Below are 17,357 nucleotides of genomic sequence, written 5' to 3' on the forward strand. Positions count from 1 at the left end.
TAAATTCAAGGGGGGGCAAAACCATAATTTTGCAGAAAATCCTGGTCAAAACAACAAATTTTGCCTGTTTTTGGACAATTTAGGGGGGGCAACTGCCCCCCTTGCCCCCCCTCTGGGGGAAACCCTGGCTTTTCAAATAATAATAAAATTTGTCAAGCCAAATAGCTTGGAAACCCCTGCAAATTCATGTTGTTCCAACTGCATGAAGTTTTGCTTTGTACTATAGTATCACAGACCTCTTGAGCTAGTGCATTCTATACGCAACATGCAGGCCAGGGCCAAAGTCATGAAATTTTTGTACAAGTGTCAATTAGTATCGAAACAGAACTCACTCTGACAACATATATGAATATCAAGCCTCAACTCTAAAGCATCTGTTCTGGATATGTTCAATCACTTCTCCGAACAATGCAGACTGATCCGATTTCTCCCATTCTGTATGTCCTTCCTTCGAATATACAGTGGAACCCGGGATTTTTTCTGCACAAAATGAAGAATCATCATCAGTCCCAAAAAATGTCGGCTTTGAAAATTTTTCAGAATTTTGAACTTATGAACAAATTCAACTCTGAAGGATGAAAAAATTTCTAAGTCAAAATATTTTTTTCACTCGTTTTTTTTCTGCTCAAAAAGTGCCAAAGAAACATCATCAGCCCCCAAATTTTTTTGAAGTTATGAAAAATTTCAACTCTGAAGAATGAAAAAATTTATTATAAAGTAAGCATCTGTCACCACCGATCTCATCATTTCAGCCCTGTACTTCCATCTATGATCACTCTGATAAACCAGTCATACTTGCATGTAATAGGACTGAAGGGAGGAAAGCCACTGATATCTGGTGAGCCATCTACTGATATCTGAATGAACTGATGTGGGATTTTTCAACATGGCATGGCAAGGGAATATTTCCCGTCAGTGTATAGTTATTTGACAAACATTCCTAAAACATGTAATTTTTTTCACAATACATTGGATTGGCACATTTATCAATAGCGATATATGAGAAATTTCTAATAATTTATATATAATGCCCCAGAAAAGATAATTGTGAATATTCTACATTTGGGACAGGATTATATCATCAATCACAGACAAATAATTTAGCTGTAAATGGTGACATCGTGTGTACTGCATGTGTAATGCATGTGTGCATCAGTGTTTCAACATTATCTACATTGAACTTAACTGACAATCTTTGGTCAATATATGCTTGCGAAGTCCAATCTTCCAGGGGGAACTACTAACATTGACTAATGTCCAAACATGACAAACCTCCATGTAACTGTAAGTTCAGAATTCAACAAGCAATAACTAGGAGTAAACAAGTCACAATTTTAACAGGAGTGGCCCTTGACAAGTTTAGTCAGGTCAAAATGGATCAAAGAATCAAATTATCCACAAGAAACGACCATGTCCTTACAGCATTTACTGAGTGTTTGGGCGACCGTACAATGCGTACATTGGACCTAAATTATAGGTCTGTGAACAAATGTAAGGCAAAAATGTTGTCTGCCAAATGTTCATGTATAAAGTCCACAGTTGGGAGAACCTACATCATTTGACTGCTATCCTTGGCTTATTTTGAACATGTCACAAACATACCACAATGTCAATAATTTGTACCTACATTGTACATGTACATCATTCTTAATGTCTTCTCCCTACATCTTAAAATGCATTTTATCAGAGCAACAGCTGTTTATGTCATTGATTTGAGCATGGTTTCATATCAGATGGTCATAATATGCAGGCCTAATAATCAATCCATCTGCATGTGTTCTGTTCTGGCTCTCACCATCATGCAGACTGATGGAGACAACTATCTTGAATTGTCAAGGGTTTGGCTCACTAATCCATAGGTCTAAACTATCTTCACATGAGCACCCAAATTGCCAATAAACTATTGACACACTAGATCAACATGACCAAGATTATGACAAATGATGTTGGCTTGATTTTACCCAACTATATCCTAGCCCCACCTTTATAAACACTCAGGCGAGCCAGCTTGTGAAGGGACTGTGCAATCTCGAGGCCTTGCATGTCAAGATGAGCACCAAGAACAGACCATCTGATCTGTAAACGACGGCCACCAATTGGCAAACAGGTGCACTTTCAAACACATCTAGCCCAGGGGAACTTGGACATGATTTCTTGCCAAAATAAAGAGCTTTTACATGTTTCTGTGAGTAAGATGAGCCGTCACAATCTGATGGCCGAGGATCAATAGCAAACATGCCCAATGGGAAAGAACAACGTTGGTTACACCAGGACCTGTCTGATGGTTGCTTCATACACCATGACTCATCTGTCTTGTATTGTATAATGTAACTGTTGCATTCTGCACTGATACTGCAGTGTGGTATTGTATTTGTAGCCTACTGGTAAGAGATATTTCTACTAGGAAAGAGTGCATCAATGACAATGTTCCCTGTAGAAACTTGATATAATTGATAAGAAATAACGTATGAGCCAGACCATCCAAGGAAGCCATGACCGATATTTGGCATGCACTGGATTTATGTTTTGACATTGAAGTTCCCGTTGAAAATCAACCTTTGGGCCAAGCCACCATGCTCAACAACCGCACAATGAGGCAAGGATGTACTATGCACGAAGAGAACACAAAACAAGGCCTCCAGCAGACAGTTCAATTGTGCAAGAAACAAGCTTCTTTCACCTTTGCTCACACAGAAATATTGATGAACCTACTATTCTGAGAAGGAATTTTTAATCTTACCCGTTTCTACCATGATCCTTAGTTGATTGAAATGAACAAGCTGCTCAAAACTAAGTGGCCAAATATTTACATCTTTCACTCGTCTCCAGGTTGGCCTTCTGATACAGAAAAAGCTTTGCCAATTCAGGCACTTTTAACAAGCAGAATAGAAGTCCCATTAAAAGTATGCCAACAGTCCAAAAGTGTAGTCATCAGTAGGGACCTATACAGTTGTGGGGTTATCCTACATTCTTTAAAGCTATACTGACCTGTTCCCTCTTCTTATTCATATTGAAGATTTCAATCAATTTTCCGTTGCCGAAACCCTGAAAATTGTTGATGAGCCTCCCATTCGGCAGCTCCATCTCTTGCTTTTGAGTGACTGTCTTCCCTGATATTCCATCACAGACATTGTCTGACACTGGTCCACAACATTTTCCATCATGGTTTTTATAATCATTTGACAATGATGGTGACTTTCCACCACTTTCACAAGGTGGAGTTGTGACATACATATTTCCTCGGACACCTTCATCAAAAGAAAAAATGTCACTATTTTCTATAATGGTGACATTTAGCGGTTCAATCTCTTGACTTCTCGTAACAGTTTCAACATGGACTCCATCACTTGTAACAGTATTATCTGACGCAGACCACTTCCCATCACCAATATTGTACATCTCATACATGCTGGAACGTCCTTCAGAAAAAGGTTTTAAATCAACTCAATGTAGATTCCGGCACATTATATCCCTTGCAGCTAAATCCTAATGTAGAATTCAAGGATCAACAGTTCAACTGGACACCATAACAAATCGCTTATCAACAGACCAACATCAAGCACAAAATAAAGTCATGTATTCTGATAATCTTCATATGATCTGATCAAAATACATGATGATGTACTTGTACTTTGTAGACCAACATCAAATATTGCAAATAAACTGCCGTACATTGTAGAATAATCTCACACTTTTATACAGCCATCAATAACAGTGTCATCAATACAAATCACACACAAAAAGATCATAATCAAAAATGACATTTTATTAGATACTATAGAAAAGAAAGTAAACTCACATGTAAATTCAATGAATCATTTAAAAAATTGTGACAGAAAATTTGCCGGTTTCTAAACTCGCCCCAGTTCAATTGAAATTTACTCAAGACTGCTTTGTCACTATGTCCAATCAAAGTAGTCAATGGGGTCAATCAAATCAAACATGTCAATATCAACAATAGCCCCATGAAATATCATTCTCAATGACAGAAATCAAAAAACTTTTTAAAAACTTTAAGGAAGTATTTCATCTAGGTTGAGGATTTATGGTACAGAAGAGTTTTCTTGAAAAGTACTTTTTTCGCGGTCTGGATGAGCATTTTAAGTTTTAAATTATATTGATATTCTCCATAACCGCTACCTCTATTTTATGCAAACTTAGCAACGTATTGTCCAATGATGCTGTCGGGTCAACGTGACATCACATGCAGGCGCCGCGGTGAATGTAATCGGTGGGGCCTCGACCGAGAGAGAAACCATATAAGTGCAAACAATAGGGAAACGATTCGCTGACAGTTGTCATTTGCAAAGTCACTGCAACAACCCTCCGAAAGTGTGCCCCCTTCACAGACCCTGACTTTTCAAAAGCACTTTAAACCAATATGCCCGCACCTCAACCGACGCACACCACGGGTTATGCCATTGCTATAGTGACAGTTTAAAACACAAACAGCGGCAAATAAGACAAGACCCAAGAGGGCAAACTTCTCACCGACATAAAAGGTACTAATGAGCCACAGGAAATGGGCTCAGCAGCCCAACATAATACGAAAACAAGCAAGAATGAAATGACACTGACAGACAGTGCAATGCAAGCCTGGGCTGCACATTTTTCAGTACTGCGTTTAGACGGTGTGAACTGAACATTCACCATACATCAGCAGTACATTGCCATAGGTTGACACCCCTTCATTCATGACATTCCACCACACTTTATTGACCTTAGAACGGTCTAAAAATTGTTAGAATTGACCGTAAATAATGATGATGACTTACCGAGTATTCCTATGTGTAGAAAATCGAAGAAAGGTGAATTAAACCGCACGAAATCAAGCTTTGATTGGGATAATATTGCATCGTAAAATCCACAAAATTTATCAACATTTTTTATTCATATCTTTATTCTTTGCAAATGTGTCGGATTCCCAACCTGCCGTAGACTCGCCGAAGACAACTGATGTGACATTTCGTACCCTATACTCGTCCAAACTTGACCTTTCGTACCCTACAATTTCCCAGTTGATTGCGACAGTAGTGTTATGCACGTGCGTCTCAGATTTTAAGGTAGTGTTTGGCTTGTGTCTGTCATAGCCTGAGCCGGCCCACAGTATCGTGCGACATGATAGTAAAAGTGGGTACAATGGTAGATCTGAAGTCCTGCTGGAGCCTATCAAAATGAATCAATGGGCAATGTAGGGACGTCACAACCACTCTAAGTCAACTAAACTAAGACAGTTTTGAGTCGCCTTTGTGCTGTCATTAAGTACCTGATGAGACCACAACACATGTTTATACGACAACCAATCCATGTTCCCACATAATGCTAGAGCACTCAGACTTTCTTTCCTCGAGTCTGTCCAGTACAGACAACCATGTAGCTGAGTAGACAGGGGTGATAATTTTCAGGGACAGGTAATGAAGAAACATTGGCAAAATATTCGTAGTACACCAAAACTATGGGTACATTGTGTCTTTATTCACATTCACAAGAAACATGATTGCTGTAAGCAAAGACTAGTCAAAACCAACATCGCATGCGTTGGGGAGGATTGGGAGGTGCGAACAACCCAGAGGGGTAATTTAACTGCAGATGATCCATAAGAATATCTTTGAAAGAATATCTTAAAACATAACAAGCGCTAAAGTTTTTGTTTTAATTTCCAGTATAGCCTCACTCTCTGAAGCCATATCCTCCAATACTTCTCCAGAACATCCACTGACATCAGATGAGCATGAGCAGGCGAACCATCGGGATACATCATCACCAACACAGCATGCTTGATCTAAAAATAAGATAAATGAAAGCTGCACTTGGGGTTAGAACTCATATACAGAACAGCATCATATTTCATGCCAAATCATGAGCCAGAGACAAAAACAGATTCTTTCGTCTTCCTGTACTTGGAGGTGTTACTCTCTATAGAGCATTCATCCTCAAAGGCGAGGTAAGCATTTGTTTACGTGCAACTACATGTTAGCCTAGGTGCCTTTTGGGCTTATTGGCCTAGTGGCCTAGGATACTAATGAACTACCTTGTAGTCAAATGAGTCCATTGCATTAACTGCCCCAGCATAGGCAGCAAGCTGTAAAGGGTTGTCATATGTAAACTCTAACTTCCTCTTCTTCTTGGCTGATGTCTTCCAGTCTATCAGACACAAGTTTCCCCTGAACAAAAATTGCAATAAGGATACTTCAGAGGAGCTATCACAGGCCCTGTACGTGGCTAACAGCTGTCCTCAAGAGTGAACCATAACGTCCCAAAGAAGGGCGCAGTATAAAATCAGAATTGGATTCTTTTAGATTGTCACACGACACCACAACTGGTATGTGTAACCTTTACAGTTTCAAAGGTGAGTTCAACGCATCGAATTGTAATACAATGAATAAAAAAGTAAACCAAGTGCTTACTTGTACATAGCAATGCAATCCAGCCGGCCAGCATAATGAAGGGTAGGATGCAGTATTTTTGCCTCAGTGACGGCCAGATCTTTGACATCGCACAGGACGTCCTGGATACTCTCCCAGAATCCCTCCATCTCTGTTGTGATTGTCAAATCAGATACCGGCACACCCTTCAAGGTGTTCTCTATGCTGAGATGGAGATCTTGGCCTCTCCTTCTGATACCTAGACACATAGAGAAAGAAAATGTTACAAGGAAGAACCTCCAGTCATCCCAGAATCAACAATTTGTAGGTGATCACAATACATACTAGCAGTGTCCAAGAGAGACAACTATGGGTACAATGGTTTACCATAGTTTTTAGGCGAACCAAACCTCAAAAAGTGCAGAACTTAGTTCTCCACGTCTACTTCTCTTATGGTTCCAAGTAAACTCACCATCCATTTCAATTTCAAATGCTTCTAACCCCATCTCTGCTATTTTCCTTCTTTTCCAGTTTTCCAAAAGCCTCCTCGATTCTTCCGGCATAGTTTCATTCAGGATTGTACTGACGCTAGGAGTTCTTACATCACCAATAAGCTTGATCATTGAATCACAAATCATTAGTTCATTTGTGTCAGGTAAAAAAGAAGCAGCCAAAATTCCATTGAGTAAATCAGAAGATTTCGATTTCGGAATCTTGGTGTCCATTGAGTTTCCAGATTTAATGGAGCTATCAGAATTGATTTCAATAATCTTTTTATGCAAAGCATCCTTTTTTCCATTTGAATATAGTGACTTATGTTTGGTAATGGTTCCAGCACTTGTCCTATACATTCCTTCATCAACACATTCAGTAAAGTCAACTTGTTCATCTCCAACAAGCTTTTCAGCTTCCTCAATGTCATAATCAATATTTGGCTCTTTTTCCACAAGAGGTTTTCGGATTCTTCTTTTACTTCGATCTGTGCTGACTGGCCCAGACTCAGTCAAGCGCTTCTGTACAGGTCCAAACAAAACCAATGACTCCTGATTGAATCGATAGATATTGTCCGCAACCTTAGATCGCTCTTTCTTGTTTTTATTTTTGTAACTCCTGGTACTTAAAGGTGGGCTGGTTTTAATGTCTCGACGGCTCACAAGGAACCACCTGTGTATGACACATGAGGGCCGAAGCAAACTCTTCATCTTGGAGATGCTTTATCTTTTTCTGAAAACAGAACAAATAGTTTCAAGATGACCCTGTTGCATTAAACAGATGAAGTTTTTCGCTAATTGAAAACATAAACTTGACAAATATTTCCACTCCAACACTTGCGACGGCCCGTAACAGTGGTGGTAAGGGGTGGAACCCCATCCAAACCAAGGTCTACTTGTTAGACTCTGGGGCTGGCTTCATGAAGATAGCCACTTGTTAAAGATATCTCTCATCTCGACAAGGAAAGATCACAAGATGACACTTTTTTGGGACTTACTGTATACAAAGGCCATACACAATTGATGCATGTGAAACATAGGGGCGAAAATGAATCGCCAAATAAATCAATATCTAAACCGAAAAACAAATTGAAATTATTCTTATTCTGAAGTTAAGGTGTGGAGGAATCATAAACATGCACATTTTTTTATTGTCATTGAGCATTTAAGTCACAAAACCGTCAAAAATATTTTCACATAAATTTTTTTAGGACCTGGGGGCTGACATTTTGTAATCTCAAAGGCAGTAGACTAAGGGATTTGTTTTCTATTTTTTCTGCTAAGAATAGCTTTTTTTCTTGATTGACTCTTAATTATTTAAAATTTTTGGATAAAAACTATACTTTTTGTTTGGATTTTTGTAACTGAAGTAATATATAGAGGGATTTTTATCTTGAGTATAGAGAGTTTATAACCAGATCACGTGATCCATAACCGCAGCCATGATGGTGGGTGTGCTGGGAATTTCTTCCTGTTGCAGTTTATTTTTTTCCGATTTACCCCTCTAAACAGTCAATAAAACCATCTATTTGTATTTTGCAGGACGGAGCCGATAGCCCCGATCTCCTTGGAGATGACCGCGATAAGGTTAGCATGTGTGTTCATTGATTTTTCTGTACTTGAATTAATGGTTGGAGTTCTGCTGTTTAGTTTTTATCAAAAAAACTTAAAGCAAAAATTCCAGCAGTACTCTGTGCTCCAAACTGACCTAGTCAAAAGGTAGTCAGTCATGAAATCATGATCACCCAGGCCCAGACATTTTTGGTTGAAAACATTCAGTTGACACAGTTCTCAGTTGTAAAACAGGTAGCCTTCGTATAGGCCTACATTTAAACATTATACATACAATATTATACCGGTAGTAGAAGTATAGCCAGTATACTAGTATAGTAGGCCTACCGCGCTGGGTATGTGAATGTGAACGCTGTCCTCCTTCGTGATAAAAAAAATAAGTGATCGTGAATAACTTTGAAGCAATTTAAATTCTTTTGTATTCCTCCAGCCAACCCGCAGTCGTAGGATTACGCTCGGCTCTGTAAGTGTTTGTGAATCCAACCTGTAAAAATCAGTAGTTTTTCCCATGTCATGTTCCATACCAATTCTGGCACGCCCAAGCATGACATAATATTTGCATGATCAAAAGCATTGTGAATTTTGTGTCGTGATTCCTAGTAAGTCTTCCGTTCTAGTGAATTTAGTTTTTAAGTTTATCATTCTTTTGTCATGTGGTGGTATTCTGGTCTTTTTCTTCAACCGGTACATGTGTGCCTAGCTATGTATAATGAGGGACAAGAGAAGTGACCCATTAGTCACACAAAAACAGGGAGAATGTCGCATTTGGGACATCACATAGTGTCAAAGCCATCTTGATTGTCTTCAATCTACAGTATGTAACTGTCCATGGCATGCTTGTATGGTAGTTTTATTCAATTGATTAGAAAGTAATGCTGACATGTTTACACTACACGGCTCTTTAGCTTGTTGAATGCAAAATTTCAACTTATAAAATCTTTATTGCACTTAAAACCAACTTTATTGATTGTTCAACCAATCTGTTTGTTATGCATGGGTAGCCTTTTGTAGATGTTTTCATATCAAAATTTACGTGTACATGTATGTATGTTTTCTATTGTTGTTACCGGTTTGTGAAGTTATGAATTACACCATGTGTAACTATAAGGTACATGGTTTTCCCCGACCGGTCACCAGAGTTGGTTCATCTGGAACAAGTTGGTTTTGATTGCTGTCCTAATCCAACAGTCATCACACCTCTGGTGGAAAGTGGGAGACAACTGTCCTCTTACTTGATTCGAGCAGATGTTATCTGCTCCACTCTAAATTTTTCAGCGACCGACTTTTCTCACCAAGTGTTCTTCATTGCTATTTCAGCCACGGTCTGAGACCGTTGATCTTTCCCAGGATACATCGTTGATGGTTGACATATCTGACGCCTTGAGTGAGCGGGACAAGGTCAAGTTTACAGTTCATACCAAGGTGAGTTGATGACATGTTACAAAGATTTTTACTCAAATGCACATATTTCGAATGCATAAATCAGTTTCTAAGGCTCGGACAAAAAAGGGACAAATCTGAGCTGAAGGAAGTTTTTGTCAGGAACATAGATTTGCAGAGCAGCAGTACCGCCGATTTTTTGGTGTGTTTGCTTCCGAAATGTCACATTCTGAATGCCAAGATTTTGAGTGACTTGTGCATCACAATAGCTTTTTGTTTCAGACCACATTGCCAGATTTCCGTGAATCTGAGTTTTCAGTTGTGCGTCAACATGAGGAATTCATCTGGTTGCACGACCGTTATGTTGAGAATGAAGATTATGCTGGAATCATTGTAAGTACAAGTCTGTCGAGTCAAATCAGAGTACATAAAAATTTAACTATTCGCCAGACAGTTTGCTCTTCATGCTAATAACGGTATGGTGGAAACTTGGTCTAAATCCTGGTTTTCCACAGGTGTTCCATAAAGGAACTGTCTACCTTTTTCGGGTGTCTACCCATACCTTTCATTGATCTTATCCTTGTATTCTCATTAATCTTAAAGATTTTAGAGATATGAATACTTTGTCGCATTTTGTACATCGTTTTTTTGGTTGCAGATTCCACCTGCACCTCCACGTCCTGACTTCGACAATTCACGTGAGAAGCTACAGAAGCTTGGAGAAGGAGAGGGGACAATGACAAAAGAGGAATTCACAAAGATGAAACAGGAATTAGAAGCGTGAGTCTTCTTCTTTCCCTTCAACGGTAACAATAGTCTATAGATATATTGACCAATTTCATCAGTTAAGTCAACACGTAACCCCATGTTCCTCTGTTTCCACAGAGTTTAGCTGTTTGGCCCACATTTTCTCACAAAACCTGGCTCCGCAGGCTAATAAGAGATGGCCATCATATGGATGTGTTACCATTATTTGCATCGTCTCGATGTGATTGGCATGATGGAAAATGGATGTGTTACCGTCTTTGAAATGACTGATTGTTTCCTCTTCAGAGAATACTTAGCAACATTCAAGAAAACAGTGGCCATGCATGAGGTGTTCCTGCAGAGGCTGGCTGCCCATCCCGTATTGAGGACAGATGTCAACTTCAGAGTGTTCCTTGAGTATGATCAGGATGTGAGTATTGTTTAAAGCGGTACACCTTATATATAGCCTTCTTATTTGATTCCTCCGCTGATATACCCTTTGGTGTCTTTCTGTGTCTATAAAACTATTGAAACAGTTTGTGGTCATCATAAAAAGGCCATGTTTCTTATTTTTACAAAATTACTTGCCATGTTATAAGAAACACTGATCCTGTGAAACTTAATCAATTGTGTTGCTTCTCTTGCAGTTAAGTGTGCGCGGCAAAAACAAGAAAGAAAAATTCAGTGGATTCCTTAAAAGTGTCACAAAAACAGCAGATGAAGTATTATTATCGGGACAAAAGGTTAGTTACTAAATCTCCCCGTAACAAACTCTGAAATGTAGAAGCCTTGCTGGTAGAACCGGAGAAGTAGGAAAAAGAACCCTTGACAGCTTTTCATTGGTATGGTGTTATTCCATTGATGCGTCAAAAATTGGTCTGGGTTGAATAACATCGCCACAATTTTGTGCTGTCAGTCAACCAGCTGCTTTGAAGTATGAAGACCTTAAGCATTGTCTATGTATCATTTCTCTGCACAACCTGTAAGTCATAACTTCTCATCTCTTCACAGGATGTTGATGAATTTTTTGAGCACCAGAAGGTTTTCCTCGTCGAATATTACGTAAGGATAAAAGATGCGACTGCCAAAGGAGATAAAATGACCAAAGTCCATAAGTGTAAGTTTATATCAAAGTTCTCGATCGCCACACTTGTCAGGGCAGGTGTAAAAGTGCATTGAATTGCCTTCTCCGGTTGATTCTACTGATAATGCTCTTGATTTGTTGTTATTTCTCATCCTTTTGAATCGTTGCCCCATTTTGGTGCTGCATGCCAAACTAGAAAGTGTATGCATGCATCTTAGAAGCATCCCATGTAGATTTCATATAAGTGGCAGAGCTCATGCTTGTCTTCTCTGCATCCTCGGCACAATGCATGATCAGTAGTTTACAACATTCACTTTAAAGCATGATCATGAATTAGTAGCTGCGTCAGTATTCTTCAGACTTACTGTTTCTGATAGCGTAAACTTCAATATTGGAATGCCTACAAGATGTAGGTCATACAGATGGGGAGGGGAACATGCAGTAAGGTTTATAATAGTCATTAATACAGATGGCTAAGAAATGTTCTTACTGTTAATATTCTTACTTTCAGCTGTAGCTGATACATACATTAAAATATCAAGTGGTCTTTTGCAATTAGCAACTTTGGAAAATACACAACTAGACAAGTAAGTTATGTTTGTTCTTCTGTCTTGAAGGAAGATTCTAATTTCCAAGTCGGTACACGTTTGGACTAATATTGGCCATGTATCTGCGTAACGAAATTCCTCCACAGGGAGGATAGTTGGACGTCCCTTATGCTTAGGAGTGTCCTATAAACATAACTGCTTTTCAGTGACAAAATATTTCTTCTCATGTGACACGTGTTAAAGTTTCTGCATCTGTTTCCAGATTTTTTAACCGAATAGCCGAATGTTTTGAGAAAGCAAGGAAACTAGAGGGTCGTGTTGCATCGGACGAAGATCTAAAACTCTCCGACACACTGCGCTACTACATGAGAGATTCCGCCGCTGCCAAGGCACTACTATACAGAAGAAGTCGTGCATTAGCCGATTATGAAAATGCCAATAAAGCATTAGATAAGGCCAGGTCAAAGAACAAAGATGTACAGTTGGTGAGCAGAACTTTTTTGCTCCAAAAGCTCCTTTTCTTGCTGAATTGATTATTGAGTATCGGCAAAAGATGCCATCCACATGAAGAGGTGATAAGTAACAATGACAGCAATGTCAAAAGGCAGTTATTTCTTATTAAGTCATGCCTTTGTATCTTCCAAGTTGGCATCAGCCTTAATAGTTTCTTTTGGAACCTTGACCAGTCAAGATATCTTGACTCCATTCTATCTCTTTACAGGCTGAAAATACCCAGCAAGCCTCTTGTGAAAAATTTGAAAGCATTTCAGAGACAGCAAAACAAGGTTTGTATTGAGAGGAAATGGTTGTTAGAGCTCTGTTTGCCTAATTACGCTATTTATGTGGAAATTACCAATCAAATTGGTTTCATTTTGGGTTGGAAAATTTGACCAAAAACAATTTGAGTTGATTGAAAATAGCAGCTCTTGAATACTATGATGAGTTGTATACACAGGCTTTGCTATAGATTTTCATTGTCCATATTTTTCTTTCAGAACTGACAGACTTTAAGGCCAGAAGAATCCAACACTTCAGAAAGAATATGATAGATTTAGCTGAATTAGAGTTGAAGCACGCCAAGGTAGGACAAAAGCAATACTAACATTCCTTTGAGGTTGATGATTCTTCTTAACTGGAACTTTTTACTTCAAGCTTTGTTAGTGATCATATGCTTTTTCATCAGCAAACATGTGGGAAGGACTCCGAGAGAATGCCATCCCTGCATCCTATGTTAAAGTTTGTTTCTTATATAGACAGAGACAGAGCTTTGTCAATCCTTAATACTGTATTTCGGGGAATGCAAAAGAGGAACTCTTAAACGCTCACTTAAACTTCAAACTCTAATGAAATAGAACTAAGGTGCCTCAGAAAGGATTTGAGCCCACAACCTCTCAGTCACGAATCTGGCACTCTGGCCACAACGCCCCGGGCTCCCTATGCTCAGTCGTCATAATAATCTTAATGATCTTTATTTCCTTTTCTCCACAGGCTCAAATGCAACTGCTGCGAAATTGCATAACATCATTGAAGGAGGAGTTCTAACTGTACAGTGTATGGAGATGTTACTGTGGTTTCTACGGAGCATGTGTTATACATTCGCTTCAGAGAACAATTGGCAACCATTTGGAACTGAGAAAAGTTATTTAGCAAAGCATGCCAGCTTTGTTTTTGCAGTGTTGGAAGAAAAAGAACTTTGGAACTTGATAAAGTGTGAGCCATTTTGTAGAAAAGGAAGAAGGAATTATCATGTGTTAATTACAGGGTGTACCAGAAATTTGTTTAGTGTTGGTTACCTATGGTTGGTTTCGACCAATGTTATTGAAAGCTTGATTTGTTTTGAAGATTCCTTAACCTTTTACCTTGTGCTTGGCAGTGTTCGGTCATAGCATGTTTTTGGTACACCATGTAGCTTTACACAAGTAGTCATGTATAGCTTGAAAAGAGATAATTTTGTAGAAATGTGATAAGATGTGTAGAAGGTGACACATTTTCGAATGAGCTCTTCAGTTGTGGCTAGTTGATTTAAGTTATCTTATAAGATGGTGTATTTTAACAATTTATTTTCATACAGTAGATTAGTTGTAGCACTGGCAGTGATGAAGTCGAGTGAGTTGGTCGACCTTGATGGTCACAGTAATACACATTTCAATCATCATTCTTCCAAGGCAGTTGTGAATGTGGACTTGTGTAGTCCAGTGCCACATGTCACTTGAAGGAAAGAATCTTTCAGGGAGTTATCATCATGCCAGTTTATGGACCACTCCTCTAATTCCACATGAAAATATGTCCACTTCATATGTTAATGTTCCTGTCTATTTGAAGGTGAACTGTTTACTGATCTTGATCACTGTCCCAAAAATCCTCCAATGGAATCATAGTCTATCAAACTATTGTAAATATTTAATATTAATGAAACATTGCTAGTCCTCCTGCTGACTTCACACATGTTACCTTAAGTCTGATTAAGCCTAGACCCACTGCAGCTGGCTGTCCAAAGATTTCGTTATCCACATCCACAGAAACAAAACTGAATATGGTGTTCCAGTGTGATGTCACTTTGACATGGTGCAGTTTGGCCAGACATTGTTGTACTAACTACTGCATTTCACCCATTACATATCGGGCTTGATAGAGTATGATGATGTGCATGGATAAGGGTTGCCCGGGAAAAGTCTTTGACAGGTTTCAATGCTTTTGGCTTCTGCATGGATGATGCTGGGGGGGGGGGGGGGGGTACTAGTGCAAGTATTTAAATAACAGTTTTCAGTGAAACACATTATTATGTAACTAAATAAATTGCAATTAACACTTATTTAAGATTGATTTAGTACTATTTCTGCTTTTTTAGACTGTGTGTTGAAAGGTCCAATGTGCTAATCTGTCTAGAAAATTGTGCCAATGTCTGACTTGATTTTTCACCAAAAGTGAGTTTGAGTTTGGCTTCGAGTAAAGTGATTACATAATGTACAATCCCCAATTCGTAACCTGTACATTTAGATCACTGGCCAGATCTGCATGTACTGTTTTACAATGATTTCTCACTGTATGGTTTTGTAAACTAGTTTGAAGGAAATTCTTGTGAACTTGATATGCTATGGCAGATAACCTAATATCTGATTGCCAATCTACTTAAAACTAATGAGTTTACAAACTGATCATGTATCAATTCTAAAAGAATGGCTAAGATATGTACCAATCTTTGTTTATCCTTGGTTATGTTTGTCAAAGAAAAATGGTCAAATTATCATTCAGGGTATCTTGGGTTATTCTAATAATATACATGTAGATTGAAAGTTTCTAATCATTTCTTTCCAGATTTTGGTTTCAGTCAAGGTACAGCGTTAGTGGGGTTTTGGGACCAATGTAATGTCTATTCTTTTATACTTTGTCTTCATGTTTTCATTTGATTAATAGCCTACCTAGTAGGTATACAATGTGCACTCATTTTCAATACCCTGGCCATCAGTCAATGTCACTATGAGGAGAATTAGCTATGCGGATGTTTGAATCATATGTATGTAAGTGCAACCTAAATAGGTGTATAAATTTCTTGTGCTATGATCCGCGAATGTCAATTCAGGGAATGAAAATGTCTTCATTCTCAATTCCAAATCACATCGATATGTTGTAATCTTGTTTATGGTGCAAGGCATGCATGTCTTCACTACTGTGAATAAATTTAATGACAGAAGAATTCGTTTGGTTCGGCTCATTTCTTAACTACGTTCCAGAATCTGGATCATCAGAGTCCCTGTTTTGGACAATTAAATTATGGTCCCACAATTCATTGTGAATAAGTACAATGTGTAGGTTGCAAACTGACCCCAAATACCCCTCCCATGGTCAAGTTTAGAGGACAACAGATATTGGCTGCCTTGGCACTGTCCTAAGCCATTTATTCTGACAACAAGGCCCATCCAAGGGTTAACAAAGTATTGCATGATCCGTGGGATAATGATGTTTGGATTTAGGTCACTCTAACTGCATGAGATTGAAGTTCACCCATTGATAACGGGCAGGATATGATCGATTGACATGAACAGCAATAATGCATTGTGTCCTTTTGTTATCAGATGATCTCGCTGAATCATGTGTATGAGGAATCTTCATTGGAAAACACATCATATTGAACAAGGAAGTAGGCCCTGTAGTTACATATGTTATAGAGGTATAACCCTAAAATAGGAGACAACTGCGTTCTTAATCGTGTATCAGAGACAAGAGAAGCCACAGACCATGATGTTCTTGTCAGAGACATGAGACTCTGATCTAATATTTGAGGTCCAACCCTCTGTCAGAGAGAACAGCATCTTGTCAGAGACATGAGACTCTGATCTAATATTTGAGGTCCAACCCTCAGCCAGAGAGAACAGCGTCTTGTCAGAGACATGAGACTCTGATCTAATATTTGAGGTCCAACCCTCAGCCAGAGAGAACTGCATCTTGTCAGAGACATGAGACTCTGATCTAATATTTGAGGTCCAACCCTCAGCCAGAGAGAACTGCATCTTGTCAGAGACATGAGACTCTGATCTAATATTTGAGGTCCAACCCTCAGCCAGAGAGAACAGCGTCTTGTCAGAGACATGAGACTCTGATCTAATATTTGAGGTCCGATCCTCTGTCAGAGAGAACAGCGTCTTGTCAGAGACATGAGACTCTGATCTAATATTTGAGGTCCGATCCTCTGTCAGAGAGAACAGCGTCTTGTCAGAGACATGAGACTCTGATCTAATCTTTGAGGTCCGATCCTCTGTCAGAGAGAACAGCGTCTTGTCAGAGACATGAGACTCTGATCTAATCTTTGAGGTCCGATCCTCTGTCAGAGAGAACAGCGTCTTGTCAGAGACATGAGACTCTGATCTAATCTTTGAGGTCCGATCCTCTGTCAGAGAGAACAGCGTCTTGTCAGAGACATGAGACTCTGATCTAATATTTGAGGTCCGATCCTCTGTCAGAGAGAACAGCGTCTTGTCAGAGACATGAGACTCTGATCTAATCTTTGAGGTCCGATCCTCTGTCAGAGAGAACAGCGTCTTGTCAGAGACATGAGACTCTGATCTAATCTTTGAGGTCCGATCCTCTGTCAGAGAGAACAGCGTCTTGTCAGAGACATGAGACTGTGATCTAATCTTTGAGGTTCAACCCTCAGCCAGAGAGAACTGCATCT

The 17,357-nt window shown here is 39.1% G+C and overlaps 3 protein-coding genes across 7 annotated transcripts in view; 1 reads left to right on the forward strand and 2 right to left on the reverse strand.

Moving 5' to 3' along the window:
* Nucleotides 1–4,890, reverse strand: part of LOC135485303 (centrosomal protein of 170 kDa-like) — a 33,754-nt gene extending 28,864 nt beyond the window's left edge. For 3 of the 4 annotated variants that reach the window (XM_064767176.1, XM_064767175.1, XM_064767174.1), the window contains exon 1: nucleotides 4,776–4,889. The gene's annotated coding sequence lies outside the window, so the exon portion shown is untranslated. Of the gene's footprint in view, nucleotides 1–4,775 lie in introns of all 4 variants that reach the window. The other variant, XM_064767173.1, reaches the window with a different exon arrangement.
* Nucleotides 4,891–5,443: 553 nt separating this feature from the next.
* On the reverse strand, nucleotides 5,444–8,082 carry LOC135484960 (uncharacterized). Its single transcript, XM_064766677.1, has 5 exons — nucleotides 7,855–8,082; nucleotides 6,838–7,589; nucleotides 6,408–6,624; nucleotides 6,032–6,164; nucleotides 5,444–5,782 (listed from the first exon to the last, which is right to left on the reverse strand). The coding sequence occupies exons 2-5, from the start codon at nucleotides 7,565–7,567 to the stop codon at nucleotides 5,639–5,641; spliced, it is 1,224 nt and encodes a 407-aa protein (XP_064622747.1). The 5' UTR covers nucleotides 7,568–7,589; nucleotides 7,855–8,082; the 3' UTR covers nucleotides 5,444–5,638.
* Nucleotides 8,083–8,285: 203 nt separating this feature from the next.
* LOC135485304 (sorting nexin-6-like) lies at nucleotides 8,286–14,913 on the forward strand. 2 transcript variants are annotated; one of them, XM_064767178.1, is made up of 14 exons: nucleotides 8,286–8,304; nucleotides 8,399–8,443; nucleotides 8,859–8,891; nucleotides 9,746–9,850; nucleotides 10,091–10,201; nucleotides 10,467–10,588; nucleotides 10,862–10,985; nucleotides 11,203–11,298; nucleotides 11,567–11,672; nucleotides 12,151–12,226; nucleotides 12,450–12,672; nucleotides 12,909–12,972; nucleotides 13,183–13,268; nucleotides 13,676–14,913. In XM_064767178.1, the coding sequence occupies exons 1-14, from the start codon at nucleotides 8,299–8,301 to the stop codon at nucleotides 13,727–13,729; spliced, it is 1,251 nt and encodes a 416-aa protein (XP_064623248.1). In that variant the 5' UTR covers nucleotides 8,286–8,298; the 3' UTR covers nucleotides 13,730–14,913. The 2 variants fall into 2 exon arrangements, with proteins under 2 accessions (XP_064623248.1, XP_064623249.1); XM_064767179.1 differs by lacking the exon at nucleotides 8,859–8,891 and having other exon boundaries at nucleotides 8,293–8,304.
* Nucleotides 14,914–17,357: the final 2,444 nt, after the last annotated feature.

The sequence above is a fragment of the Lineus longissimus genome, chromosome 3 (genome assembly GCF_910592395.1).
Source record: "Lineus longissimus chromosome 3, tnLinLong1.2, whole genome shotgun sequence".
NCBI lineage: Eukaryota > Metazoa > Nemertea > Pilidiophora > Heteronemertea > Lineidae > Lineus > Lineus longissimus.